At 40.9% G+C, this 25,128-nt stretch overlaps 1 protein-coding gene across 1 annotated transcript; it reads left to right on the top strand.

Moving 5' to 3' along the window:
• Nucleotides 1-8,854: 8,854 nt before the first annotated feature.
• LOC127186435 (PRAME family member 12-like) lies at nucleotides 8,855-11,933 on the top strand. The gene is made up of 3 exons (XM_051142811.1): nucleotides 8,855-9,141; nucleotides 9,540-10,112; nucleotides 11,366-11,933. The coding sequence occupies exons 1-3, from the start codon at nucleotides 8,855-8,857 to the stop codon at nucleotides 11,931-11,933; spliced, it is 1,428 nt and encodes a 475-aa protein (XP_050998768.1).
• The last annotated feature ends 13,195 nt before the right edge of the window (nucleotides 11,934-25,128 follow it).

Below are 25,128 nucleotides of genomic sequence, written 5' to 3'. Positions count from 1 at the left end.
GATCAGTACCTATCTTTAAGGATCAGAGGAGCTTTAGAAGAACATCAGATTCCCTGAGCCTGGAGTTGCTGCCTGATTCAGCTGAGACTAGGAGCCCTGTCACCATGTCAGCGGTGTTCATATCATGTAAGTCACTCGCCTCCATCAGGAGGTTTCTTGTATGCTGGGCTACCCTTATCATCATCAAGATCCAGTTACATTTCCAATTTAGAATATTTAATATTGGTGCAATTTGGTTTTAATGAGAAATGGTCATTTACATGGGAATTTACATGTTAGATTTTTTTGTTCTCTTGAGTTTTTAGAGATAAGGTATGAATTAAGCTAGTCTGGTCTTGAACTATAGATCCTTCCACTCTTTCCAGGTTTCTAGATTCATTCTGGAATTCCAGTTAGTGTATTCTTTCTAATTTAGTGCCTACACAACTGGTGTTCTGCTCAGGAGCTGTCTCCTGTGCCACTGTGTTTAATCCTATTCTCCACTTTCTCTTCAGAAGTTTCAGTGTATACGGTTTTACACCGAGATCTTTGATCCATTTGAACTTTTTTTTTGATGCAATAGAGTACATAAAGATGGCACAAACATTGTGAGATAAGCTAAGCAATGACTGGTCCAATTTGAGACCCATGTCAGGAGAAGAAGCTGACACTGCATGGAGGACTAGAAATCAGAGGCCAGATGGCCCAGAGACCTAGAATAGGGCCAAGAATGATCAGATTCTGTCCCTGCCATGGCCTCTGTTGCCTGCTCTTTGATCACTTCCCCCTTTTGGGGTGCATTACCAGGCCAAAGAGAAAGAGGATGCAGGTATTCCTGGTTAGAGTTGGCAGGTTGGGGTCAATTAATGCAGGAGAAGGGTTCCTCCTCTCTGAGGAGGAGGGGATGGACTTCAGAGGGGAAAGAGGGAATGAGGGTAGGACTAGGAGGAGACTAGGGTGTGGGCTATGATTGATATGTAAAGTGAATACATTTAAAAGTAGATTTAAATTTAAAAATAGAAAAATGGAGAAGAGAAGTATTCTTTAAGTGTGCTAAACCTGTCATTAAAGATGCAAACATTAAAAAAATAGAATTACAGGCTTAAAAGAGGAGAATAATTCATTTTTTCTGGGACACTTTATCCTGTCCATAGTGGTATTCTCAAAAAAGTGTATACAATCGACACCAAAGGGACACAGTAGGATGTGTGTGTGTGTGTGTGTGTGTGTGTGTGTGTGTGTGTGTGTAACATTTGTTACTATAGAGTAGATCCTGAGGCTGAAAGGAAATGGAGGGGATATAAAACAGTTTTTGAGAAGATGGGGAGTAAATGATATAAAACAATGCTTATGAAATTCTAAAACAGAGTTTTGGTTTTGTTTTTGTTTTAAAGAAACTGAACTAACTAACACTTTTCTTTTCACACTAAGAATCGCATGCCGCAAAGCATGGTGGTGCAACTTTGGTCCCAAGGACACATATTTTGGAAGAAGGGAACACTTCCCACGTGTTATTTGACTTTGTGTGTTTGTGTTTGTGTTTGTGTTTGTAGACAGGGCCTTACTATGTAGCTCTGGCTGTCTTGGAAGTCATAATGTAGATGAGGCTGGCTACCAACTCATAGAGATTTGCCTGTCTATTCTTCCCAAGTCTTGGGATTAGAAACATGCCCCAACTTTCTGGCATGGTTTGATTTCTAATTACTGATGGCTAGGCTATTTGCTATGGTGTACCGGTGGAGGTCAGAGGAAATCATTCAGGTGACTGTTCTCCACCTGGCTTCCTGAAATCAAATTGGGGTCTTCAGTCTTGGAGCAAGTGCATTTAACTGTGAAGCCTTCTTGATGTCACTGGGTAAGGGAGAGCTTAAAGCCCCTTTGACACACTGAGGCTTCTACTGGTTTTTTCAAGAAAGACACCAGTGTTTTCTGCATGGAATTTGGTGTTGTTATTTGACAGATTCTAACTGTATGGAGAAAGCTGACCTGTGAGCTCTACCTGAGTTTTCATTTGGAGTGCTATGACCACAGGCCGAGATTGTTCAGGTGTTTTAATAAGACTCCCCTGACTACCTTCCACCCCCAGTCAGGGTCTCATGTTGCAGTGTATTAGATCCCATTGTGATCCCGGAGATTGTGAACTGGAAAAACATGTCTTTTCTTTGGTGTAGTTGAGCCCTAATATACACATTTCATCCAAATTTGGAAGATGGACGTGTTTCATTTTGAAGTAGTAGGGACAACTAGAATATGTGCATCATGCTATCGATACATTTTTGGGATTTTAATGGACAACTACTTTAAGTTCTCAGAGAAGGCTGATTCTGTAATTACACTTTTATTAGAATTTATGCCTATTAAGGGGATACCTGTAAAAATTAGGACTGACAGTGCTTCAGTATATGTCTCTAGTAACATGAAACAGCTTTTTGCGTTTTACAACCAAAAGTATACTATAGGCATACCACACAATTCTACAGGACAAGTGGCCAATACACAGAAAGGGTAATACAGACCTCCAAAGATAGATTATACAGTGCTTTATCAATTAAAAAATTTTTTTTTGTCTTTGAAGACATGGTTTCTCTGTGTAGTCTTGCTGACTGAGACTCACTTTATAGACCAGGCTGGCCTTGAACTCATAGCAATCTACCTGCCTCTGCTTCCTGAATGCTGGGATTAAAGGCATGTGCAACCACACCCAGGATATTTTAAAATGCTAATGGAAAAGTATCAACAACTCGAGAAAGACATTGGATAATAGGAAAAAAAAAGCCCTGCTGAACTATTTCAGCCTGTATAATGTAAAGATCTGCTGACCTCAGAAGGGAAAGCAGGTTGTGTGTTACTTTGTGTAAGAGGCTTTGTCTTTGTTTCCACAGGAAAAGAAAAGCCATGTATCTCCTAAAGAGAGGTAATAGGGTAATAGCTCACCAGACAGTTTTATCATTCAGTTCAAAGTAACATATAAGACTGGTTTTCCTCTTAATAAAAGAAGACTTTTCTTTTGTTGTCATTGTTTGTTTATTTGGTTGGTTTGTTTTTTCCAAGATAGGGTCTCTCTGAACTTACCAACACTTTTCTTTTCACACTAAGAATCACATGCTACAAAGCATGGTGATGTAAGTTTGGTCCTGAGGACACATATTTTGGAAGAAGGGAACACTTTCCCACATGTTATTTGACTTCTGTGTGTTTGTGTTTGTGTGTCCATTTGGAGACAGAGTCTTACTATGTAGCTCTGCCTCTCTTGGAAGCCACAATGTTGATGAGCCTGGCCACCAACTCATAGAGATTTGCCTGGCTATGCTTCCCAAGTCTTGGGATTAAAAACATGCCCCACCTTTCTGGCATGGTTTGATTTCTAATTACTGGTGGGAAGGCTATTTGCCATGGTGTACCAGTGGAGGTCAGAGGAAATCATTCAGGTGATTGTTCTCCACCTGGGTTCCTGAAATCAAATTGGGTTCTTCAGTGTTGGAGCAAGTGCATTTAACTGTGAAGCCTTCTTGATGTCACTGGGTAAGGGAGAGCTAAAAGCCCCTTTGACACACTGAAGTTTCTACTGTTTTTTTCAAGAAAGGCACCAGTGTTTTCTGCATGGAATTTGGTGTTGTTATTTGACAGATTCTAACTGTATGGAGAAAGCTGACCTGTGAGCTCTACCCAAGTTTTCATTTGGAGTGCTAAGACCACAGGCCGAGATTGTTCAGGTGTTTTAATAAGACTCCCCTGCCTACCCTCCACCCCCAGTCAGGGTCTCATGTTGCAGTGTATTAGATCCCATTGTGATCCCGGAGATTGTGAACTGGAAAAACATGTCTTTTCTTTGGTGTAGTTGAGCCCTAACATACACATTTAATCCAAATTTGGAAGAGTGGGGACAACTAGAGCATGTGCTTCATGCTATAGGTACATATTTGGGATTTTAATGGGCAACTACTTTAAGTTCAGAGAAGGCTGATTCTGTAATTACATCTCTGGTAACAGGAAACAGCTTTTTGCATCTTATAACTAAAAGCATATTATAGGTATACCACACGTTCCTACAGGACAAGTGGTCAATAAACAGAGAGGGTAATATGCTTTTTTGTTTTTTTTGTTTGTTTGTTTGTTTGTTTTTTGTTTTTTGAGACACGGTTTCTCTGTGTAGCCTTGGCCATCCGAGACTCGCTTTATACACCAGGCTGGCCTTGAACTCACAGCAATCCACCTGCCTCTCCTTCCTGTGTGCTGGGATTAAAGGCATGTGCAATCACACCCAGCAATTTCTAAAATGCTAATGAAAGAGGAACAATAGCTCCAGAAAGACATTGGATAATACAAAACAACCACAACAACAACAAAAACCCTGCTGAAATAATTCAGTCTGTATATTTTAAAGATCTGTTCACCTCAAAAGGGAAAGCAGGTTGTGTGTTACTTTCTGTAAGAGGCTTTGTCTAGTTTCCACAGGAAAAGAAAAGCCATAGTTCTCCTAAAGAGAGGTAATAGGGTAAGAGCGCACCAGATAGTTTAATCATTCAGTTCAAAGTAACATATAAGACTGGTTTTCTTCTTTAAAAAAAAAAAAAAAGGAGACTTCTCTTTTGTTGTGGTTGGTTCTTGGTTGGTTGGTTGGTTGGTTGGTTGGTTGGTTTGTTGGTTGGTTCATTGGTTGGTTTGGTGTTTCCAAAACAGGGTCTCTCCGTGTAGTCTTGACTGCCTCCAACTTGCTTTGTAGACCAGGCTGGCCTCTAACTCACAGATTCTGCCTTCCTCTGCCTCCCAAGTGATAGGATTAAAGTGTTTGTGTGTGTGTGTGTGTGTGTGTGTGTGTGTGTGTGTGTGTGTGTGTGTGACTATGCCTGGCAAAAAGAAGAGATTTATTGTTTGGTATTAAAAACACACTTAAGAGATTTGAAGCAGGGCACAATGGTGCACACCTGTAATCCCAGCTCTCAGTTTGCAGATGTGGGAGGATCTCTATGAGTTCAAAGAAAGCCTGCTCTACCAAGCAAATCTCATAAAATCAAGGCTACATACACGGAGAGAACTTTTGTTGAGAAATGAGAGGGAGGGGTTTGAAGTGTTTTAAGTAAGTTTAGAGGGCTGTTACAGTTCAAACTTCTTTCTAAATCTCTACAGATTTGAGTGGTTGGAGCTAAGACAAAAAATTAGAGCAGGGCAGTGACAGGCCATGTCTTTAATCCTAGCAGACACAGACAGATCCCTACAATTTAGTAGTTTTCTAATCGTACAGATACAAGGAAGAGGGCTTTGGTTGTTCCCACCTTTAATCCCAACACTTGAGAAGCATCTGTCTTTAATCCTGTGGTTAACTTTAGTAAATCCTGTGTTAGAGGAAAGGGTGTGTTAGGGCTCAACCATGCCAAACAAAAGACAGATAATCTCAGGATCACATTGGAATCAAATACAGTTTTTTATAGTTCACAATCTCAGGTATCACATTGGGATCAAATATGTTGCAACAGTCCCACTTTATAGCTCTGGCTGCCCTGGAAAATGCTGTCTGTAGAGCTGCCTGGGCCAGACCCCAAAGAGATCTATTATGCCCAGATAAAGAAAATTGTTTCTCATTGTGTGGATCAGCCTCAGAGATTAATTAAATCCATTGTGTGGATTAAACTCAGAGATCCTGCCGTTGTTTATGGAGATCAAAGGTGTGCAAGACATGCTGGCATTATACAGATGTACTAACAAAACTCTTTTTGTTTGATTTTTATCATATCATGCTTTCCTGTTATTTCACACTTTGAGAGAAAGTATCCATCTTGATCATGATGTTTTGAAACTCCCTGCTCAAGACATGGTTCCATTAAACTTCTTGATATGTAGAACCACAAATACCTACCACCCACCTCAACCTTCTCACATCTGAGACATATCCATGTGGAATTTGTGTATGTTTTCTGTTTCATTTTTATTTTATTGTTGTTGTTTTGGGACAACAATCTCACTATTTATCCATAACAGAAAGCCCACACTGAAAGAAATATAATACAGACACCAAAATCACAAACACAAATATAGCATATATAAATAATTTTATGTGGATACACATACAAAATGGGTCAACCTTGTACCAATGGAAACTTGACTTTCCTTTAGTTATTGGCTTTGTTTTTGTGTTCAATTCTTGCTTTTTCCAGACAGGGTTTTTCTGTGTGTGTCCCTGGATGTCCTGGAACTTGCTTTGTAGGCTAGGCTGTTTTTGAACTCACAGAGATGTGACTGCCTTTCTCTCTCAATTGCTGGCATTAAAGTGCCACCATGTCCAGCAGAATCTTGACTTTCTTCTTCAGTGTTTTTGATTCCACACACTAAGGTTTGAGTCAATCAACCTACAGTAGGAAAACTCAATCTTAATTGGATTAAGTGGGTGGAGACTCATTGGATCAATCAGATAGGAACCTGTGGAAGGAAGGTGGGGCCATTTGGGGAGGGGCAATGTGGAAGGTGTATAAAAGGCTCAGAGGACCAGAAGATCACATTCCCTGAGCTTGGAGTTGCTGCCTGACCCTGCTAGGTATAGGAGTTCATATCAGGTAAGTCACTCGCCTCCATCAGGAGGCTTCTTGCATGTTGAGCTAGACTTCTCACCATCAAGATCCAGTTACAATTCCAATTTAGAATTTTTAATGTGTGTATACTTGGCTTTAATGAGAAATTGTCATTATATGGGAGTGTACATGTTAGTTTCTTTGTTCTCTTGAGTTTTCAGAGACAGGGTTTCAACTAAGCAAGGCTGGCCTTGAACTCGAGATCCTTCTGGCTCTGCCCAGGTTTCTATGCTCATTTTAGAATTTCAGTTAGGATCTTTTTTCTAATTTAATCCTTTTACAGTATCTTAAATCACGTTTCACAGAGTATGGTTTTTCAGTTGTGGGAACTCAAATTTTCTCTTAATTGTAGCCTACAATTTTGGGGATGGCTTTATGCCAGAGCCACAAGTCACAGCTGATCATGAAACCAAGGAAGCAGGAATGGAGTTACTTCAGCCTTGACTGCTTATTCAATATTGTCTAAGATCTTTCTTTCTCTCTCTCTCTCTCTCTCTCTCTCTCTCTCTCTCTCTCTCTCTCTCTCTCTCTCTCTCTCTCTCTCTCTGTCTGTCTCTCTGTCTGTCTCTCTCTCTCTCTCTCTCTCTCTCTCTCTCTCTCTCTCTCTCTCTCTCTCTTTCTGTCTCTCTCCCTCCTATACAAAGCAGAAGCCAGATAGCTTATACCAACCATACCTGGAAACTAAAATTAATGATCACATTCTGGCCTTGACTCGGCTGCATGAAGTAACCTTGTTTCTCCTTAAAGTTAAACAAAATGAAACAGATGACTTGGGAATGTGACTAAATGTTAGAACACTTGCAGTGTGGACCCATGTCACTATACAATTGTAATAAAGACATTTATAATCTTTTTTAGGGGTAATGTATTGAGAATGGTTAGTCTACTTAGTGTTGGCTGTTATGGTCTCACTTTGTAGACCAGAATGGCCTTGGTCTCAAATTGATCCACCTGCCTCTGCCTTCCTGTGTGCTGGGATTAAATCACACACACCATGCCCAGCTCTCTTTTGCTTTCTTAAAACAAGGGTTTTCTGTGTTACCTTGTCTATCCTGGGCTCACTTTGTAGATCAGGCTGGCCTGAACACATATAGATCCAGCTTCACTGCTTTCCAGAATGCAGGGACTACAATCATGCACTACTGTGCTCAGCTGACATAGAAATATTTTGCTTGATTTCCCCTAACCTAGACTAGCCTGAAATAAACTATATAGATTAGATTAACCCAGAATTCTCGTGATTCTTGTACCCAAGAGCTGGGTTAATTGGTTACTGCTAGCTGGTGTAGCATTTATGCAATATTTTAAAGCCCCTGTATTAGCAATGAATGGTGGGGAAAAAGACAATCCCAATGCTCCTCTTCACACACATGAACATGGGGAGTTGCCACAAGCATGGGTTATATATAAGATCCACTTATGATTAGAAAGTAGCCAATTTCACTAAGGACTCCTTTGTAGGCAACACCAACACAAAATGAAAAAGTTTAAAAAATAAAACCAAACAAACTTGGAATTTTGTTGTTTTGTTTTGTATTGTTTTTGGTTATCATTTCTTTTTTTCTTCTGAAGCCCAATTCAACATGGGGAATCCTCCTTGTAGCTACAGGACACTTTGGCTTCTTATCCAAGACTCACATTTTGCAGGTGCTATAACTTCACAGTTTGGATCCAGTTGCTTTTTGGGAAAGTTGCATGTCTCACTGAGGTTTTGCATTTCAGATATGGTCTGACTGGGTGGGCAGGTGGCCTTTAGTTTATGGACATTTTACTGTATTCCCCAAATTAATACAATATAGCCCAGTGCTCCCTCACTGGTCTCTTAAAGGAACAGAAGGCAGTGCGTGCTGACAGGTGTCTTACATATTTCCTCAGTCTTCCCAGGATGTATCAGTATATTGAAAGAACAAAGCATAAAGGTTGGGCATGTCTCAGCACAGAGTACATTTTGAGGGCCTGGAAAGTTGTTCAGTGTCTTTTCCTGTACCAAGGGACTGGTCAAACTATATGTTCCTGAATAACCCTTCTGAGTAGGCATGAGATTCAGAGGAGCAGAGGTGGGTTCCTAGTTGGACAGTCCATCATTATTTTCTGCATATGTAGAATCTTACAAGAGAGAATACATGAGAAGATCGATGGACGTTTGGCTTTGAGGTGAGCAGACTGGATGATTGGGCATTCTGAGTTTTCCACTATTGCCATAGCATGGACTCTAGTCCTTTAGAGAATATGATATGTGACAAATAGAAAATTCCATATAGTAACCTGAAACTAATATTTCAACAGGTCCCTCTGACAGAACATCTATCAGGATGAGCGTGCACGACCCTCTCACACTCCTGCAGCTGGCCGTGCAAGGGCTGCTGAGGAATGATGCCTTGTCCATCTCTGCTCTGGACAACCTGCCTATTGAGCTCTTCCCACCGCTGTTCAAGCAGGCCTTCGATGGCAGACACACCAAGATATTGAAGGCAATGGTGGCCGCCTGGCCCTTTCCCTGCCTTCCAGTGGGGGTACTGATGAATTCTCCTGAAGTGGAGACCTTGCAAGCTGTGCTGGATGGCATAGACATTCTGCTGATGAAGAAGGCTCATCCCAGGTAAGCAAGGCCCAAAGAGGTTAGAAGGTAAGACACAGGCGATATCAGGGTGAATGGAGTAGAACTGGGCAGAGTATTCTGATGTCCTAGGCTTGAAGGTCTGTGGAACTACTGCTCAAGTTGAGAGCTGATATAATGACAGTCAGGAAGGGAGGACAGTTCAGAGTATATGGACCCCAAGTAGGATGAGGCTTTCCCTGTCTCTCTTTGATATGGAAGAAACCAGCCAAGAGACACTAAATGGAGGGAAGCAGAACATGTCTGAAGATGTGTCTCAGACAAATAGTCCTTTCCTGGCAGGTGTGAGGGGCTATGTTGGAACTGACTTATTGTGGTAGAAACTGCCTCCATGTTGGTTACTTGTTTACAGTATAAAATTTCACCTTTCTCCCTCACAGACGTTGCAAGCTTCAAGTTCTTGAATTAAGGAAAGTGCACCAGAATTTCTGGCATGTATGGGCTGGAAGAGAAGATGGAGCCGGGTCAGCAGAGAAAGGAAGCAAGAAGCAGGTAGTAAAACGCCTTCCTAGAAATTCCCAGAGGCAGCCTTTGAAGTTGGTCACTGACCTCAGCCTCTGCAACCAGCTGGAAGGACACCAAAAGTGCTTGTTGCAGTGGGCCCAGAAGAGAAAGGGCTCTGTGCAGATGTGCTGTCTTAAGATGCAGATCTGTGACTCCCCTGCAGAGATGGTCAGGGAAGTCCTGGACATTTTCAAGCCACACTACATTGAGGAATTGGAACTACTTATATACCACATCCTGCCCTTCCTCGGTGGCTTTGCACCTTACCTTGGCCTGATGAGAAATCTCCGCACATTGCATCTTAGTCTCGCCTATGTGAACACGGATAGGGTACCCATAGAGAAGTGTCTTAACAAGTTCCTCACTCAGTTCTCCAAGCTCAACTGCCTCCAGCATCTCTACATGAACGGCATCAACCTTTTCACTGACCACATGAAACAGTTGTGCAGGTAAGGAAGGATGGTGAGCTGTTTCTGCCATGTCAAGAAACCTTTTCTTTTGAGCATTAGTGGGCACCTGAATTGTGCCAGTTAATAACTCATTATAGTATGTAAGTGTGTATTGTTTCCATGTGTTTATTGATTTTGTATTTTCGAACATGACTACTCTGTGTAGTGTTGGATGTCCTGGACTCACTTTGTAGACCAGGCTGACCTCAAACTCACAGCAATTTTCCTGCCTCCTTGTGCGCAGTGCTGGGACTGAAGATGTGTACCCCAACACCCAGTGATTGTTTCCTTCTTATTTGAACTCATTCTTTCAGTTCCCATTCGTTTAGCAGAGTCTGAGCTGGAGTAGGAGATGGGTCCATAGCTGCATTACAAACATGTCAACTGCACAAGTGGGTCAGATGCACTGAGTGATGTTTGGGTATTCCTCTTTTTGATCCCATCTAAGATGATGAAGGGGAAAGGACAGAGCAGAGGGCCCTGAGCTGGGGAGGACCCACATCTGTGCTTCCTATTCGAGTTCTTTACACTGATCTCTGTAAACAGAAACCAGTTTTTTGCCTTGCTAATGTCTCTCTCAGCCTTTGATTTCCCTTGGAGGGAAGGATGATTTAAACACAGGTTGGGATGTACTAGATGGAAACTGGTGACAGTGGCATATGGTTTCATCAGTTCCAAGTGTTTGGCACTGATATCCTGGATACAGGTTGTTCTAGATAACAAGAAGAAGCATGACCTCTGGTGGACACATGCCATGATCTTTCTGTTACTCTCTTTCTGGCTATGCCTTCCTGGAAAGATTAGGCAAGACGTAGTTGTGTGTTTACAGAATGACGATTGGCAGTTGTAGATGTGTGATTTTCAGAAAAGAATTATTTATTATGATATATACAGTGTTCTGCCTGCATTTACACCTGCAGGCCTGAAGAGGGCATTAGATCACTTTATACATGGTATGAGCCACCACGTGGTTGCTGGGCATTGAACTTAGGACCTCTGGAAGAGCAGTCAGTGCTCCTGACCTCTGAGCCATCTCTCCAGTCCTAGATGTGTTTTATAAATCATCACACTTTATAGTGTTATGCCCCAGAAACCAGTAATATGAGCAGACACGTACAATCTCTTTATCCAGTGCTCACATTCAGCATACGCATAGACTTACTGTGCATATGTGATGCCATATTTCCCATTGTCAACCTTACTGATATCCTCCCACACCATGAGCCAGAACTAATTTCTTCTTCTTTCCACAGATGCCTGAAGACCCAGTTTGAGTCCTTGTCTATGATACTCTGCTGTCTCTCACAGTCAGATTTGAAATATTTTTCACGATGTCAGAGTCTTTGTCAACTGAAACACCTGGAATTCAGTGGTATTTTGTTATCCACGTCCCATCCCACAGGTCTCCGACTTCTCCTTGAGAATGTAGCAGACACTCTGCAGACCCTGGAATTAGACAACTGTAGCCTGGAGGACTCTCACCTCAGTGTCCTGCTGCCTGCCCTGAGCCAGTGTTCTCAGCTCACTAGAGTCAATTTCTATGACAATCTCCTCTCCAGTGCTGCACTGAAGGACCTTCTGCAATGCACGGCCAATCTAAACAAGCTGAGAGTAGAGCTCTACCCTGCCCCTCTAGAGTGCTATGATCACCGTGGTTATATCCTTGTAGAAACATTTGACCAACAATGCCCTGGCCTACTGGACATATTCAAGGCCAAAAGGCAGTCCAAGAAAATTGTCTTTGCTACAGCCATGTGCTTTAAATGTCATCAGCGCTGTGTCTATGACAGGAAGACCAGACTTTGTCCATGTTGGCAATAAATAGGAGAAGGTTGCTTCTGGATGATGAGAATTCAAAATCAAGGAGAAGCACTTTCATCCAGGGCTCCCAGAACATGTGACTTTAGATACAGTTTGGTGTTTCAGGACATTTTATTCCATTGTGAACCTGAGATGGTGAACTCAGTAAAACCTGTTTCTAGTTGTAAAGATGTTCAGCCCCAACCCAGCACCTTTAATTCAAGACCTTTTTGTTTATCATCAACAGGTGGTTATGATGTGGTCAACCCTAGGACACATCTTTAATCCAAGAAGTTTCTGTAAATAAGAGCTAAATAAAATGACCCCTAGGTCAAGAGGCAGAGCAAGAAACCAGCTGACACCATTCCAGGGGAAAGGGCGGGACTTTGATGAAAAGGGTACATAAGACTGAATGGAAAAGAAGAGGCTTTGGGCTTTTTAGTCTTCTATGTGAGTTGAGTAGGAACATCAGCTGGGTGCTTTCTCTGTCTCTCTGAGCTAGCATGTTTACACCCCAGCATCTGGCTTCTGAGTCTTCATTGGGAAAATAGAATGTATGGGAGTTCATTTAGAAAACATCATCTTGGCACTCCAAGGAGTGACACAACCCCACAGATAAATCTCTCCTGCTAGGGACCAAGTGAGAAGCCACCAGATTTGGTAAGTCATCTGGGAAGTATTCCAGGAGAGAGTTTGGGATGGGAAATCCCAAAATAATGGGCTTTAGAACCCTATAGAGAGTTCTTCTAGATGGCTTGAAAAGCATCAGAAAATAAAAAGGAAAATGGCCTAGGTAAAGATTGTCCCAACACCAGTCATGATTATTTTCATTTTGGTATTATTTTTCCTTCATTCTTAATAGCCATAATGGCTTTCTGTACTTGTTCAATGATAAAGTAAATTAATAAAATATAAGTCTTAGGAGTTACATTAGAGATGCTTATGAACAAGAATAATAAAAATACTCAGACTCATAGAGAGGATTTTACACACCAGCATACCACACCATGACAGAACAAAATGAAAGTGGGTAGACCAAGATTGTTTGAATGTCAACCTGAGCTTATCCACTTACTAAACAAGACCTACCAATAGATGATAGGCACTCTAAAGTTCATAATGAAGGACATGTAATCCATAGGCATTAGATTTGAGGATTTTTAAGAGAGCAGGCATCTCTTTTGAATGCATTCATCTTATGTGAAACAGATTCCAAATGCATGGGTAAAGTAGAAGAGGATTACCCCCAATACTGTAAAAGTTTAGTAACAGCGATATTGGAAGCTCGTTCTCCGTTGCAATAGAAATTGTGGTGGAGGAATGATGTGCAGGCAATAGGACAGTGAAACCAGATCAGAGGTGTTAATATTTCTTAGTCAGTTACAAGGTGAAGGTCTATATGCTGATTTACAAAGGCAGTTTGAATTTGATGAACACACCTTGGCAATCTGACATCTAGCAGCTTTAAATTCTTGGGATAATGGTGAAGAATCAGGAAAGAGGGCTGTGACATTTACTAAAATTACACAAGGCCCAAAAGAGTCATTTCCTGATTTTTTTCCCAAAGACTGACTTCAGCTGTAACTACAACAATATAAGATTCAGCAGTTAGAAAATACTGATTAAATCTTTGTCTTTTTATAATCTTAATTCAGAATGCAAAAGAGGGGTTAGACCTTTAAAGACAAGGTCAGTACCAATAGAGAAATGGATTAGAGATATAGCTGATATAAGATCTTGTGCTTATGATGCTAAATAACAAAGAGGACTCTAGAAGGGATACTGAATTCCCAATCACAATGGCAAGCAGAACAGACAGCACAAGCATCTGAAGAGAGGGAACTAGAAGGGAGCCTACCATAAAGGTCTTCTTGAGGACTGCACCAGGCAGGGTATTCACACAGATGTGGAAACCACAGCCAAATTTTGGGGCTGAGCACAGGGAGTCTTATGGAAGAGATGCCGAATGGAAGGAACTGGAAGGGGCAGCAGATCCACAAGGAGACCAACAATGCCAACAATTCTGGATCCCAAAGGCCCTGCAGTGGCTGATGCACCAACCAAGTACCAAGCTATGAGAGGATCATGACCCCCTGCTCTGATGTAGTTGATAGCACAGTTTCCATGTTAATCCCATAATATGGAGAGTAGTGGCTGCCTCACACATGGACTCCATTGTCCACTAGTTGATCTCTTGTCCTTGGTGGGGCAGCCTTGCCAGTCCACAGAGAAAAAGGATGCATGCATTCCAGATGAGACTTGATAGGCTGGGGTCAGATGATAATGGAGGGTGGCTCTACCTTTCTGAGGACTAGACGAGTGGGTAGAGGGAGGGATGAGGTGAGAAGATAAGGAAATGGACCACAATTGTGATGTGAAGTGAGTAGGTTAAAAATAAGTACCTTTAAAAAGGAATAATTTTATAGTCATACTTGCCCTGGAAAAGAAGTCATTCCCCTGGCCTTAGGTGTCCATATTTCCAGAAGGGGAAATAAATATCCTTGTTAAATATCTCAGCACACACACATATACACACAATCAAACACATGTACATGAACACACACACATACACATACACACACAATCAAACACACGCACAAGAACACACATACTAAGGCACACACAAAATGAATAAGATGGTTGAAAGCTTTGCCTGTTTTGGAAAAGATGTTTTGTCACTCTCACTTTCCTAAATGCAATCATTGTTTCTTGTTCTACCTGCAAATATGTGTACAAAAATAAAGCTTTTATCTATTTTAAATTGTGCTAGTATAAGGATGTATAATCTAGGGCTGGAGAGATTGCTCAGCTGATAAAATTAATGTATGTTCCTCCAAAGAATCCCACTTCAATACCCAGCACCCACATGGCTGCTAACAACTGTCTGAAATGTAAGTTTCAGGGTATCTGACACCCTCACACATGCATACATGCATGAAAAAAGAGAAATTAAAACCTAACTTCTTACTCATTTTACAATACATATCAATGTCATTTTGAGGTGATCCTGATCTACATAATAAAGAACCTTTCTTAAAAAACAAAACAAACAAACAAAAAACAAGCAAGCAAACAAAATAGATGTCTCAGTAGTTAAAAGCCATGACACCTTCACAGGGGATCAGAGGTCATTTTCTGGAACCCATGAAGTGAATACAGGCTTACAACCACCTGTCACTCCAGGTCTATGGCCGCTTAATACCTCCAGCCTCTGTGATGTCCAGAACTTGCATGCACACACCCACACAGAGATTTACACACATATATACAACTGAAATAATAAAATGAAACCTTGTCAAGTGGGAAATATCCAATTTTAGAGCATTTTCATTTGGGACTGATAATTCTTTAAAGTGAATTACCAAGGCACTTACAGAACCCTATCAGTGAGCTGAAATACATTGTTTCATTTTGCACTTGAATGACTCTTTTACATTGTAGAGTGTATATACACTGTGTATGAGGCACTGCTGTTACTGGAATCTAAGATAGCTACAGAGTTAAAATGGCATCTGAAGACATTCAGGAGTCCTTTTGGGGTCCAGAAAACGGCATCATGAAAGCTGTAAGGTACCTCAGTTTCTTTTCTGTTTGCTTTTCTTTTTTTTTTTTTTTTTTTTTTTTTTTGAGACAGGCTTGGTTTTAAAACAGATACTTCTTTCATAATTAGCATACAGCATAGTTAATGCTAAGTTAAAGCATTTGTTTCTGATACATGCAGAGTAAAGGTGACAGCCACAAATGAAGGGAGAAATGCCAGGCTTTTACTGCCTTGGGAGCCCAAATAATGAGTTAATAATTTACAGCAAAATCAGTTTCATGGTACCTATGAGAGTAATGATAGCTAGCTGAATAGTAATTACATTCACTGAGATTCATCAGGTAAATTACATATCTAATCATTTTAATTGATTGTTTATTTCTTTGTGGTTTGCTTGAGACAAGGTCGCCTCTATGTAGCCTTGCTGTCCTAGAACTCCTTAAGATAGACCATGCTGGCCTTGAACCTGCAAGGATCCACCTGCCTCTGCATCTTGAGTGGTGGAACTAAAGATATGAGCTACCATGCCATGCCTTCAAAATACATGTTTCAAGGAAAATAAACAAGGTATGTGAGTACAGGCTTGTAATCCTAACACTGAGTCAGAAAGATTCCAAGTTAAAAGTCAGCTTGAGCTATAGAAAGATGCTGCCCTGAACAAGTTGATGTGTGAAATACACCTCAATACATTAATTTTGAGGGTTTCTGGATACTACTAATAATGCAGATACTAAGAGTATTGATTGTGACTGTGGATTGTTGACACCTGACCATTTACTAGAGGATTTGCAGGACTGTTTCTAATTCTTCTTGGAGCACTGAAAGACAAGTGCTGGTATTACAAACAAAGAACTAGGTCAATAATTTCTAGAACCCCTCAGGGTTTTAAATATTTGTGGTAAACTGTCTTAAGTCTAAATCAGTAGAGTGAGCTTTTGGAGTTCTAACAGAAACTCCAAATAGGGGGGCACGCTTTGTGCATTGACTATGTGAGGTTAGCAGAGGTCATATCTTTATCTCTGAAAGAAGCAAGAGAATTTTATTCAGAGTACACAAACCAGTTCAGGGTTGACTCGCCCTTCTGTTCTCTTCTTTAATTTCATTTGTTTTTCTTTTCTTTTCTTTTTTTTGTTTGTTTTTCTTTTCTTTTCTTTTTTTTTTTTTTTTTTTTTTTTTTTTTTTTGGTTCCCTACTATGCCTCACAAGACAGGTTTTCTATGTGTAGCCTTGGCTGCCCTGGACTCATGTTTGTAGAGCGAGCTTACCTTGACTTCACATCTATATGCCTGCCTTTGCCTCGTGAGGGCTGGGATTAAAGGCTTATGGAAGGATACTGGGCTCTGCCCTTCTGTTCTTCTTACTCAGGTTCATTGGTGAATATACTTAGATAAAAATGTGTCGACAGTTGGGGGCTGTGGTGTAGACCTTTAAACCAAGCTTTAAAAGCGGGCAGAGGTAGGCAGATCTCAAGAAGTTCCAGGAGAAACCTCAGTCTTGGATGAGAAGCCAAATGTCCAGAGGCTTCAAGAAGAAGGATTGCACATGTTGAATTGAGGTCCAGAGCAAGAAAGGAAATTGAAGAAAAAAATATAACCCAACCAAACCACTCCTGAACATTCATATGATTTTGTTTACATTTTTACCTATGATAATATTGCCTGCAGAGGAGTCTTGCCTACCCTTAAAAACTTGAATTGGTCTCCTTAGAGAGCCCATGATTTGGCCAACTCAACAGGGCCCTGACAGTGAAGAGAAGACTTGGGATTGTGGTTTTTTTTTCACACCATGTCTGGCAAGGCTAAGTGCTTCAAAACACGGTATAGATGCCACATTGGATAGAAGAACCTAAAACCCCAGCTTTTTGGAGCAAGAAACAGGAGGATTCTAGGTCAGTCTAATCCATAAGGTGTATTTTACGTTAGTCTAGGTTAGGGAAATCAAGTAAAATAAGATTTTAAATGTCAGCCTGGTGTGGTGGTGCATGCCTGATATCCCATCAATCTGGGAGACAGAGAGGTTGTTCTCTGTGAGTTCAAGACAGCCTATCTAAAACAGGAGTCCAGATTAGCCAAGTATTGGGATTGTGTATTTTTCCCACTATGACTGGCAAGTGCAAGTGATTCAGAACATTGCATAGATGCCACACAACATAAAAGAACCTAAAACCCCAGCTTATTGGAGCAAGAAACAGCAGGATTCTAGGTGAGTCTAGTCCATAAGGTGTATTTCAAGGTGGTCTAGGTTAGGGAAATCAAGTAAAATAAGATTTTAAATGTCAGCCTGGTGTGGTGGTGCATGCCTGTGATCCCAGCAATCTGAGATGCAGAGAAAGTAGATCTCTGTTAGTTCAGGACAGCCTATCTAAAACAGGAGTCCAGATTAGCCAAGACAACACAGGGACATCCCTTTTTTTATTATTTATATGGTATTCTCCTTGCATGTGTTCCAGTATGACAGAAGAGGCCACCAGACCCCATTTTAGATGGCTATGAGCCATCATGTGGTTGCTGGGAATTGAACTCAGGACCTTTGCAAGATAATCCAAATTTTCTAAACTCTTACCCACCAAAATGCTTTTCTTAAAAAACTAAAGAATGCTAAGAACACTAGGCAGAATGGTTTTTAATGTTACTACATGGCAGCCAAGGCAACAGAGAGAAACATCTTTTCTATCAACAACCAAAAGCACAAAAATCAACACCATTCCCCCAAAAGATTTATAATTGTCTTCAGTGAAGTTCTTCCTTAGTGGTTCATTCCCACTGCACATGCCTTCTGACAATCGGTCACATTCCCAGGTCATCTATTTTATTTTTTGTTTAGTTATATGTACAGTTGTGTCTTTTCCATGCAGCCAAGTCTACATTGGAATGTGATCTTTTATGTTCATCACCTTACTTTTAGTCTCAAGCTGTGGCTATTGGGTGATAATTTGGTCCTCTTTTTCATACACACACACACACACACACACACACACACACACACACACACACATATATCAGTAATAGTAAAATATGCAGGCTGAACCAACTCCATATCTAGTGTCTTGGTTCCCACCAGCTTGCCCTGGGGCTTCTGTGCATGAACCCATCTCCAGCACTCTTTGTAGGCTACATTTAAGAGAAAAATTCAGTTCATACACCTGCAAAACCATAATCTGTGAAACATAATTTAAGATACTACAAAGGGATTAAATTAGTAAGAAGATCCTAGCTGGTATTCCAGAGTGAGCCTACAACCCTGGACAGAGCCAGAGGACATAGAGTTCAAGCCACTCTTGCTTAGTTGAAACTCTGTCTCTAAAAATCTCAAGAGAACAAAGAAACTAACGTGTACACGCCCATGTTCTCACAAACCAGTTCTCATAAACCGAATTTTGCACATATTAAACATTTTAAATTCGGCTGAGTGTGGTGGCACACACCTTTAATCCTACCACTCTGGAGGTAGAAACAGGTGGATCACTGTGAGTACAATGCCAACATAGTCTACAAAGAGAGTCCAGGACAGACAAGCCCAGCACAGAGAGAACCTGTCTTGAAAAACAAAAACAAACAAACAAACAAAATTTCTAATTTGGAAATGGAATGTTGCTGGGTGGTGATAAGGCTATGACAGCATTGAAGAAGCCTCCTGAGGGAGGTAGTGATTTACCTGGTAAGAACACTGGTGATAGGGTTACTATTATCTGCAGGGTCTGGCAGAATCTCCAAGCTCAGGAAATCTAATGTTCTACTAAACCTCCTCTGGGCATTTTATATACTTTCCATGTTGCCCCTCCATGTGTAGTCCCACCTCCCATCCAGAAACTCCTATCGATTGATCGAATGAGTCTCCCTTCACTCATTTCAAATACAATGAACAGAAAGTTAAGATTTATTGGGTATAGGGTACTTGACTTTAGCCTTTGCGCTTGCGATTAAAGACAGGTGTATCTCTTTGAGCTCATTGATAGCTTGGTATTCAAAGCAAATTAAAGGACCATCAGGGATACATATGGAAAAATGCTGTGTGGGAATGGTTACCAACAAAGAAAAAAACAATATAAGTGAAAAATAAAGTCAAGTTTCCAATGGTACTTGATTGACTCATTTTGAATGTGTATCTACATACACTTATTTATGTAAGGTGTATTTTTGTGCTTGTAGTTTTAATGACTGTATATGTATTTGTTTCAGTATCTGTTTTTTGATGTGTTTTTTACTTGAGTCATAGTGCGTGTTAGTCTAGCCATTGGTTACACAGTGAGATTTTGTCTCAAAACAATGACAACAAGAACAAAATAAAAACCAAACACAAAACAAAGACATACAAAAATCCTAATTTACATGCATATATGCCAGATAAGAAAGGGTTGAGGTGAGTGTTGGGTACCTGCAGTTCTAGCTATCAAGAAGTTTATTGGGAGCTTCAAAACATCATGATCAAGATGGATCCTTTCTCTCAAAGTTTAAAATCAACAGCAAAGCATTATAAACGAAAGCCTTCACTTACCAGGAAACTGGGACAGAGGGGAGGGCATCCTATTGGGACTCTAAATGAGAGACGCATGGGAGAATAGCAAAATAAAAGGATACAGAGGGTCCTAGAAATCTACAAGTAGAACAATATGATAGGCAGATTTGGGTCCAGGGGTCCCGCTTAAACTAAGGCACCAGCCAAGGACAATACAGGAGGTAAACTTTAAACCCCTTCCAGATCTAGCCAATGGTCAGAATATTCTCCACAGTTGAGTGGAGAGTGTGATATGACTTTCTCACATACTCTGGTGCCTCACATTTGACCATGTCCCCTGGAGGGGGAGACCTGGTGGCACTCAGAGGAAGGACAGCAGGTAGCCAAGAAGAGACTTGATACCCTATGAGAATATACAGGGGGAGGTAATCCCCCTCAGGAACAGTCATAGGGGAGGGGAATAATGGGAAAATGGGGGGGGGCAGGAATGGGAGGATACAAGGGATGGGATAAACATTGAGATGTAACAAGAATAAATTAATTAAAAAAAATAAAGTAACTACTATAGATGTTTATATAAAAAAAAATAAAAATCAAACAAAAAAATAAAGTTTTGTTAATACACCTGTGTAATACCAGCATGTCTTGCATACCTTTAATCTCCAGAAGCAAAAGCAGGTCTTCTGAATTTTAGGCAAGCCTGATCCACACAATGTGAACAAATTTCTTTAGTCATGTGTAGTAGTGCGTGCCTTGAATCACAGTATTCTGTAGGCAGAAGGAGGTGGCTCTCTTTGTGATCTGGCCCTGGCTGGTGTATGGAGAGAATTTTCCAGGCCAGACAGATCTATACAGTGAGACTGTTGCAGGATATTTGACCCCAATCTGATACCTGAGTTTGTGAACCTTAAAATGATCCCAATGTGATCCCTGAGGTTGTGATCTGCAAAATCCTGCCTTTTGTTTGGTGTGTTTGAGCCCTAACACACATCCTTAATCCAAGACAGGATCTAATAAAGTTAACCATAGGAATAAAGACAGATGCATCCCAAGTGCTGGGATTAAAGGTGAAAACCTCCCTCACCCTCTTCCTTGTAACTGTAGGATTAGAAAGCAACTAAATTATAGGGATCTGCCTGTGTATGATAGGATTATAAGTGAGAACCTACCTTGAGTGTCTGAGTCTAGGTTATCTCATCCATTTGCCTGCAAATTTCAAGATTTCCTTGTGTTTAATGGCTGAGTAGTATTCCATAGTATAAATGTACCACAATTTCTTTATCCATTCTTCTACAGAGGGAGCACAATTTCCAGATTTTGGATATTACAAATAAGGCTGGCATGAACACAGTTGATCAAATGTCTTTGTTGTATGGTGGAACATCTTTTGAGTATATGTAAAGGAGTGAAATAGTTGGGTCCTGAGGAAGCCGTACTCCCAATTTTCTGAGAAAGTGCCAATTTGATTTCTAAATTGACTGTACAAGTTTGCACTCCCACCAGCAATGGAAGAGTGTTTCCCTTTCTCCACATCCTTGCCAGCATGTGCTGTCAGCTGAGTTAATCTTAGCCTTTCTGATAGGTGTAAAATGGAATCTCAAGTCATTTTGATTGGATTTCTCTGATGAGTAGGATGCTAGTATTTCTTTAAATGTTTCTCAGCTAGTTGCTATTACTCTGTTGAGAATTCTCTCTTTAGCACTGAACCCCATTTCTTAATTGGGTTATTTGGGTTTATTTCTGTCTGTACTTTCTTGAGTTCTTTATATATTTTGGATATTAGCCCTTTGTTGATGTATGGTTGGTGAAGATCTTTTCCCAGTCTGTAGGCTGTCATTTTGTTCTATTGAGAGTGTCCTTTGCCTTAGAGAAGTTTTTCAGTTTCCTGAGGTCACATTTATTAATTGTTGATCATAGAGGTTGAGCTGCTGGAGTTCTGTTCAGGAACGTGGCTCCTGTGCCAATGGACACAAACACACCACCTAAAATTTTGCTCAGGTGAGTATGGATGGAGAGTTCTCCTGCAGCCCAGAGAGAGTCTTTCTTTTATTTTTCATTAAGGATTATTGAGTGCTGAGAATATTCGACATATACCAGTCACTTTCCACCAGCTATCACAGTCAGACTTGAATCAAATACCCCTGAGTCTGGACCGGGATCAGTTTACATACCTGAACCTCCATGTTGTAGTAGTATTTCATTTATGTACTTGCAGACCCATGGTTATTCTGAACCCTCCATGTTCTTATGGAAAATTTGTAGCCACTCACTCCAAAGATCTTGGAATTGGTGGGCTGAAGGATGGTCATAGTGACCTTCTGTCTTCCTTGATCCCATGCAACCATATCTAATTTCCATGACAATGACATGTTCATGACTTTCCCTGAGCACCTTTGCTCCACAAGGTAAATCTGATTCAGTTGATCACCAAGTCTACCTGGTCCACAGGATAGCTCTGAAGACATTCTTTACTCTCTCATAAAATGATGTGACCACAATAACCCTGAGCTCATGGGTGCACTCAAGGCCAAGAGGCAGCTCAAGTCAGTCACTCTGCTACCTGTAGCTGTCCTGAAAGTCATGATGATTTCTGAGTTTCTGAGTAGAGGACAAAATTTGTTTCTTTTTGTTTTGTTTTGGCAGTGATGGGGGAAAATTACTTTTGGGCATTAAAAAAAGAGAGGTGACTCCTCCAGGGGACACAGTCCAATGAGTCTATGTGTTGGGGTTAACATATGATATATAAGGTTCAGATTAGAGTGCTCAAAGTTACCATGGAGAACCATAGGTCCATGGAGATAAAAGAGTCAAGGATAATAAAATTCTCATATTCCACGCTAAGTGGTGCTGTTGTACGCCTTTAATCCCAGCCACTAAATAGGCAGAGTCAGGCAGATGTCTGTGAGCTCCAGGTAAGCCAGAGCTACAAAGAGATACCCAGTCCCAAAAAGCCAAAACCCAAACAAAAACAAAACAGAAGGAAAAATAAGAATAAAAAAAGCAAAGGAAGAAAACCTCTCATATTCTAAAAGTCGTCTGGTAAGATAGAATAAGAAAATAATTTTTCATGAATAAAGTATTAGCTTAATGGTCAGACCACGGGAACCTGGATGTTCACTCTTTGATGTCTTTCTTGGACTTTGACCTGGCCACCAGGGTTAAGATCTTGAGACTGTGTGCCTGTGGAGAAGGGGAACAAAGTCACTGTGCTTTGTGATCAGTGAAGAAGTCATGGTTTCAAAACACACTGGAACCAGCGTTTTGGATTAAAGGAGTATACCATAATACTAAACTGTTCTGTTTTGCTTTTAAGCTAAGATCTGGATATGTAACTTAATCAGGACTCTTACTCACTCTGTGTAACAAATTTAGACAAACTTACAGTTCACCTAAAGTATAAGAGACTCTTTTTTTTTGGACAGGCTCTCCCTGTAATTCAGGACTGGCTGATTGAAAATTCACTATGTATGTCATTCAGGCTGGCCTTGATCTCAAAGAGATCTAACTTCCTCTGCCTCCTGAGTGCTTCACATTTTTAAACTTGCTTTCTTTTGCTGAGATAAGGTCTCCATATATAGTTTGACTGACATGGAACTCACTATAAAGGATACAATGGCTGTAACTCATAGACCTCCACTTCTTTTTGTCTCCCAATGATAGGCTTAAAGGTGTGCACCCCTACTGCTGGCATACCCTGCAGAACATGGAGATTACAAACCCCAGGAATTCCTGAGGCACGAAGAACCTGATTATAGAATTTCTACATTTCTGTGCATGGATTAATCAGAAAAGGGGTCAGGCCCTCACTGGATGGTTACACTATGCATTCTACTTACTGTGATAAATTGAGAGGTGGGGCTCAATTTCCCAGACGAATATGCATCATTTTAAAAGAGCAAGGAGATGCCTTATTGCCACATTAAGTCCTATGATAGCCCACCCCATTGAGCTTTGATAGAACTCTAAATTCTAACAACACCACCTCCCACAGTTATAGAATATGTTAATGATCAGACTCTTCTGTAGGAATGCCACTGTGCTCACAATCACATCACTCCCCAGGGCTGATTCTGTCCTGAGGGTGGTTTTTCAAGAGCCCTTCCCAGCTAATAAATTGTATGGAGTTAGCAGAAATCACAATGGCATGTGAGAACATGGAGATTTGTTGTTTAATAAAGGCCAATGAAAATAGAGAGTAGTTAAATTTTATTTTCTTGCTACATAATACAGCGACAAAAGCAGTAAGATGGTTGACCTCCCATGCATGAAACTGTATCTAAAGCCAACAGTCCTGGGAATCCTTGATGAACATCCATTCCCTTGACTTTGATGTCTCAGCATCCAGAAACAACCACGTCCTTTTTACTGCCAACGTGGAAAAAGTCTAGTCTTCATGTCACAGACACAGTGAAGACAACATTCAAAGCCAATGGTTGTAGTAAATGTGATGGTCTTTGGCTGCCTTTAGGCCATGATTATGTCAAGAAGCTCAGAACACAACTGAGCAAATCTGTCCAAAAGTATATAATCCAGGTGATCATAGCACTTTAGAGGGGCAGGGTAGAGATCTACAGACAGCATGTTCAGATTGGCCTGCAGTGCAGAAGGTCCTTCTGTGCAGCCATGGAGAAGTTTTTGTCATAGAAATTGACGCTGGTGACCTAGGAGCATTGGCTCACAGGAGGCAGGCGGAAACTGAGGTGAGAGTCCTCCAGGCTTCAGTGTTCTAACACTAGGGTCAGCAAAGTGTCTGCTACAATATCCAGAAGGATTTGGAGACCTGTGGGATGGGACATGGGTAACACTATCCCACTGAGGTGAATGTGTTTCACTTTACAAAGACTCTGGCTCCATGAGAAATGTTTCAAATCTGACTGTGAGATATGGCAGTGAATGAAAGACTAGGATTGCAATGGAGTCTCCAGGTATCTAAAGAAATAACAAGAAATTTGTTCTGACACATGTTTTTGGAGGTTACTACGGTTGATACTGTGATGGAAGCGCCACATATGCAAAGTTCAACTACACTTACACTGAACATCATCACTGATGTACAGAATGAAGGTGTCTGCTCTTCTCACTGTCTCCAAAGGCATAGCACTGTCAGGTGGGATGGTCTCAGAACACAGATATGCAACTCCCCATCCTCCCTGTTAGACAGAGAACTAGATCTTGCTGTATCATGCCAGGAGCACATACCCCAAAACAGACCATCACATA

Source organism: Acomys russatus, unplaced genomic scaffold (genome assembly GCF_903995435.1).
Source record: "Acomys russatus unplaced genomic scaffold, mAcoRus1.1, whole genome shotgun sequence".
NCBI lineage: Eukaryota > Metazoa > Chordata > Mammalia > Rodentia > Muridae > Acomys > Acomys russatus.
The sequence above is the reverse complement of the archived record's forward strand: the minus strand, read 5'-3'. Positions and strand labels throughout refer to the sequence as shown.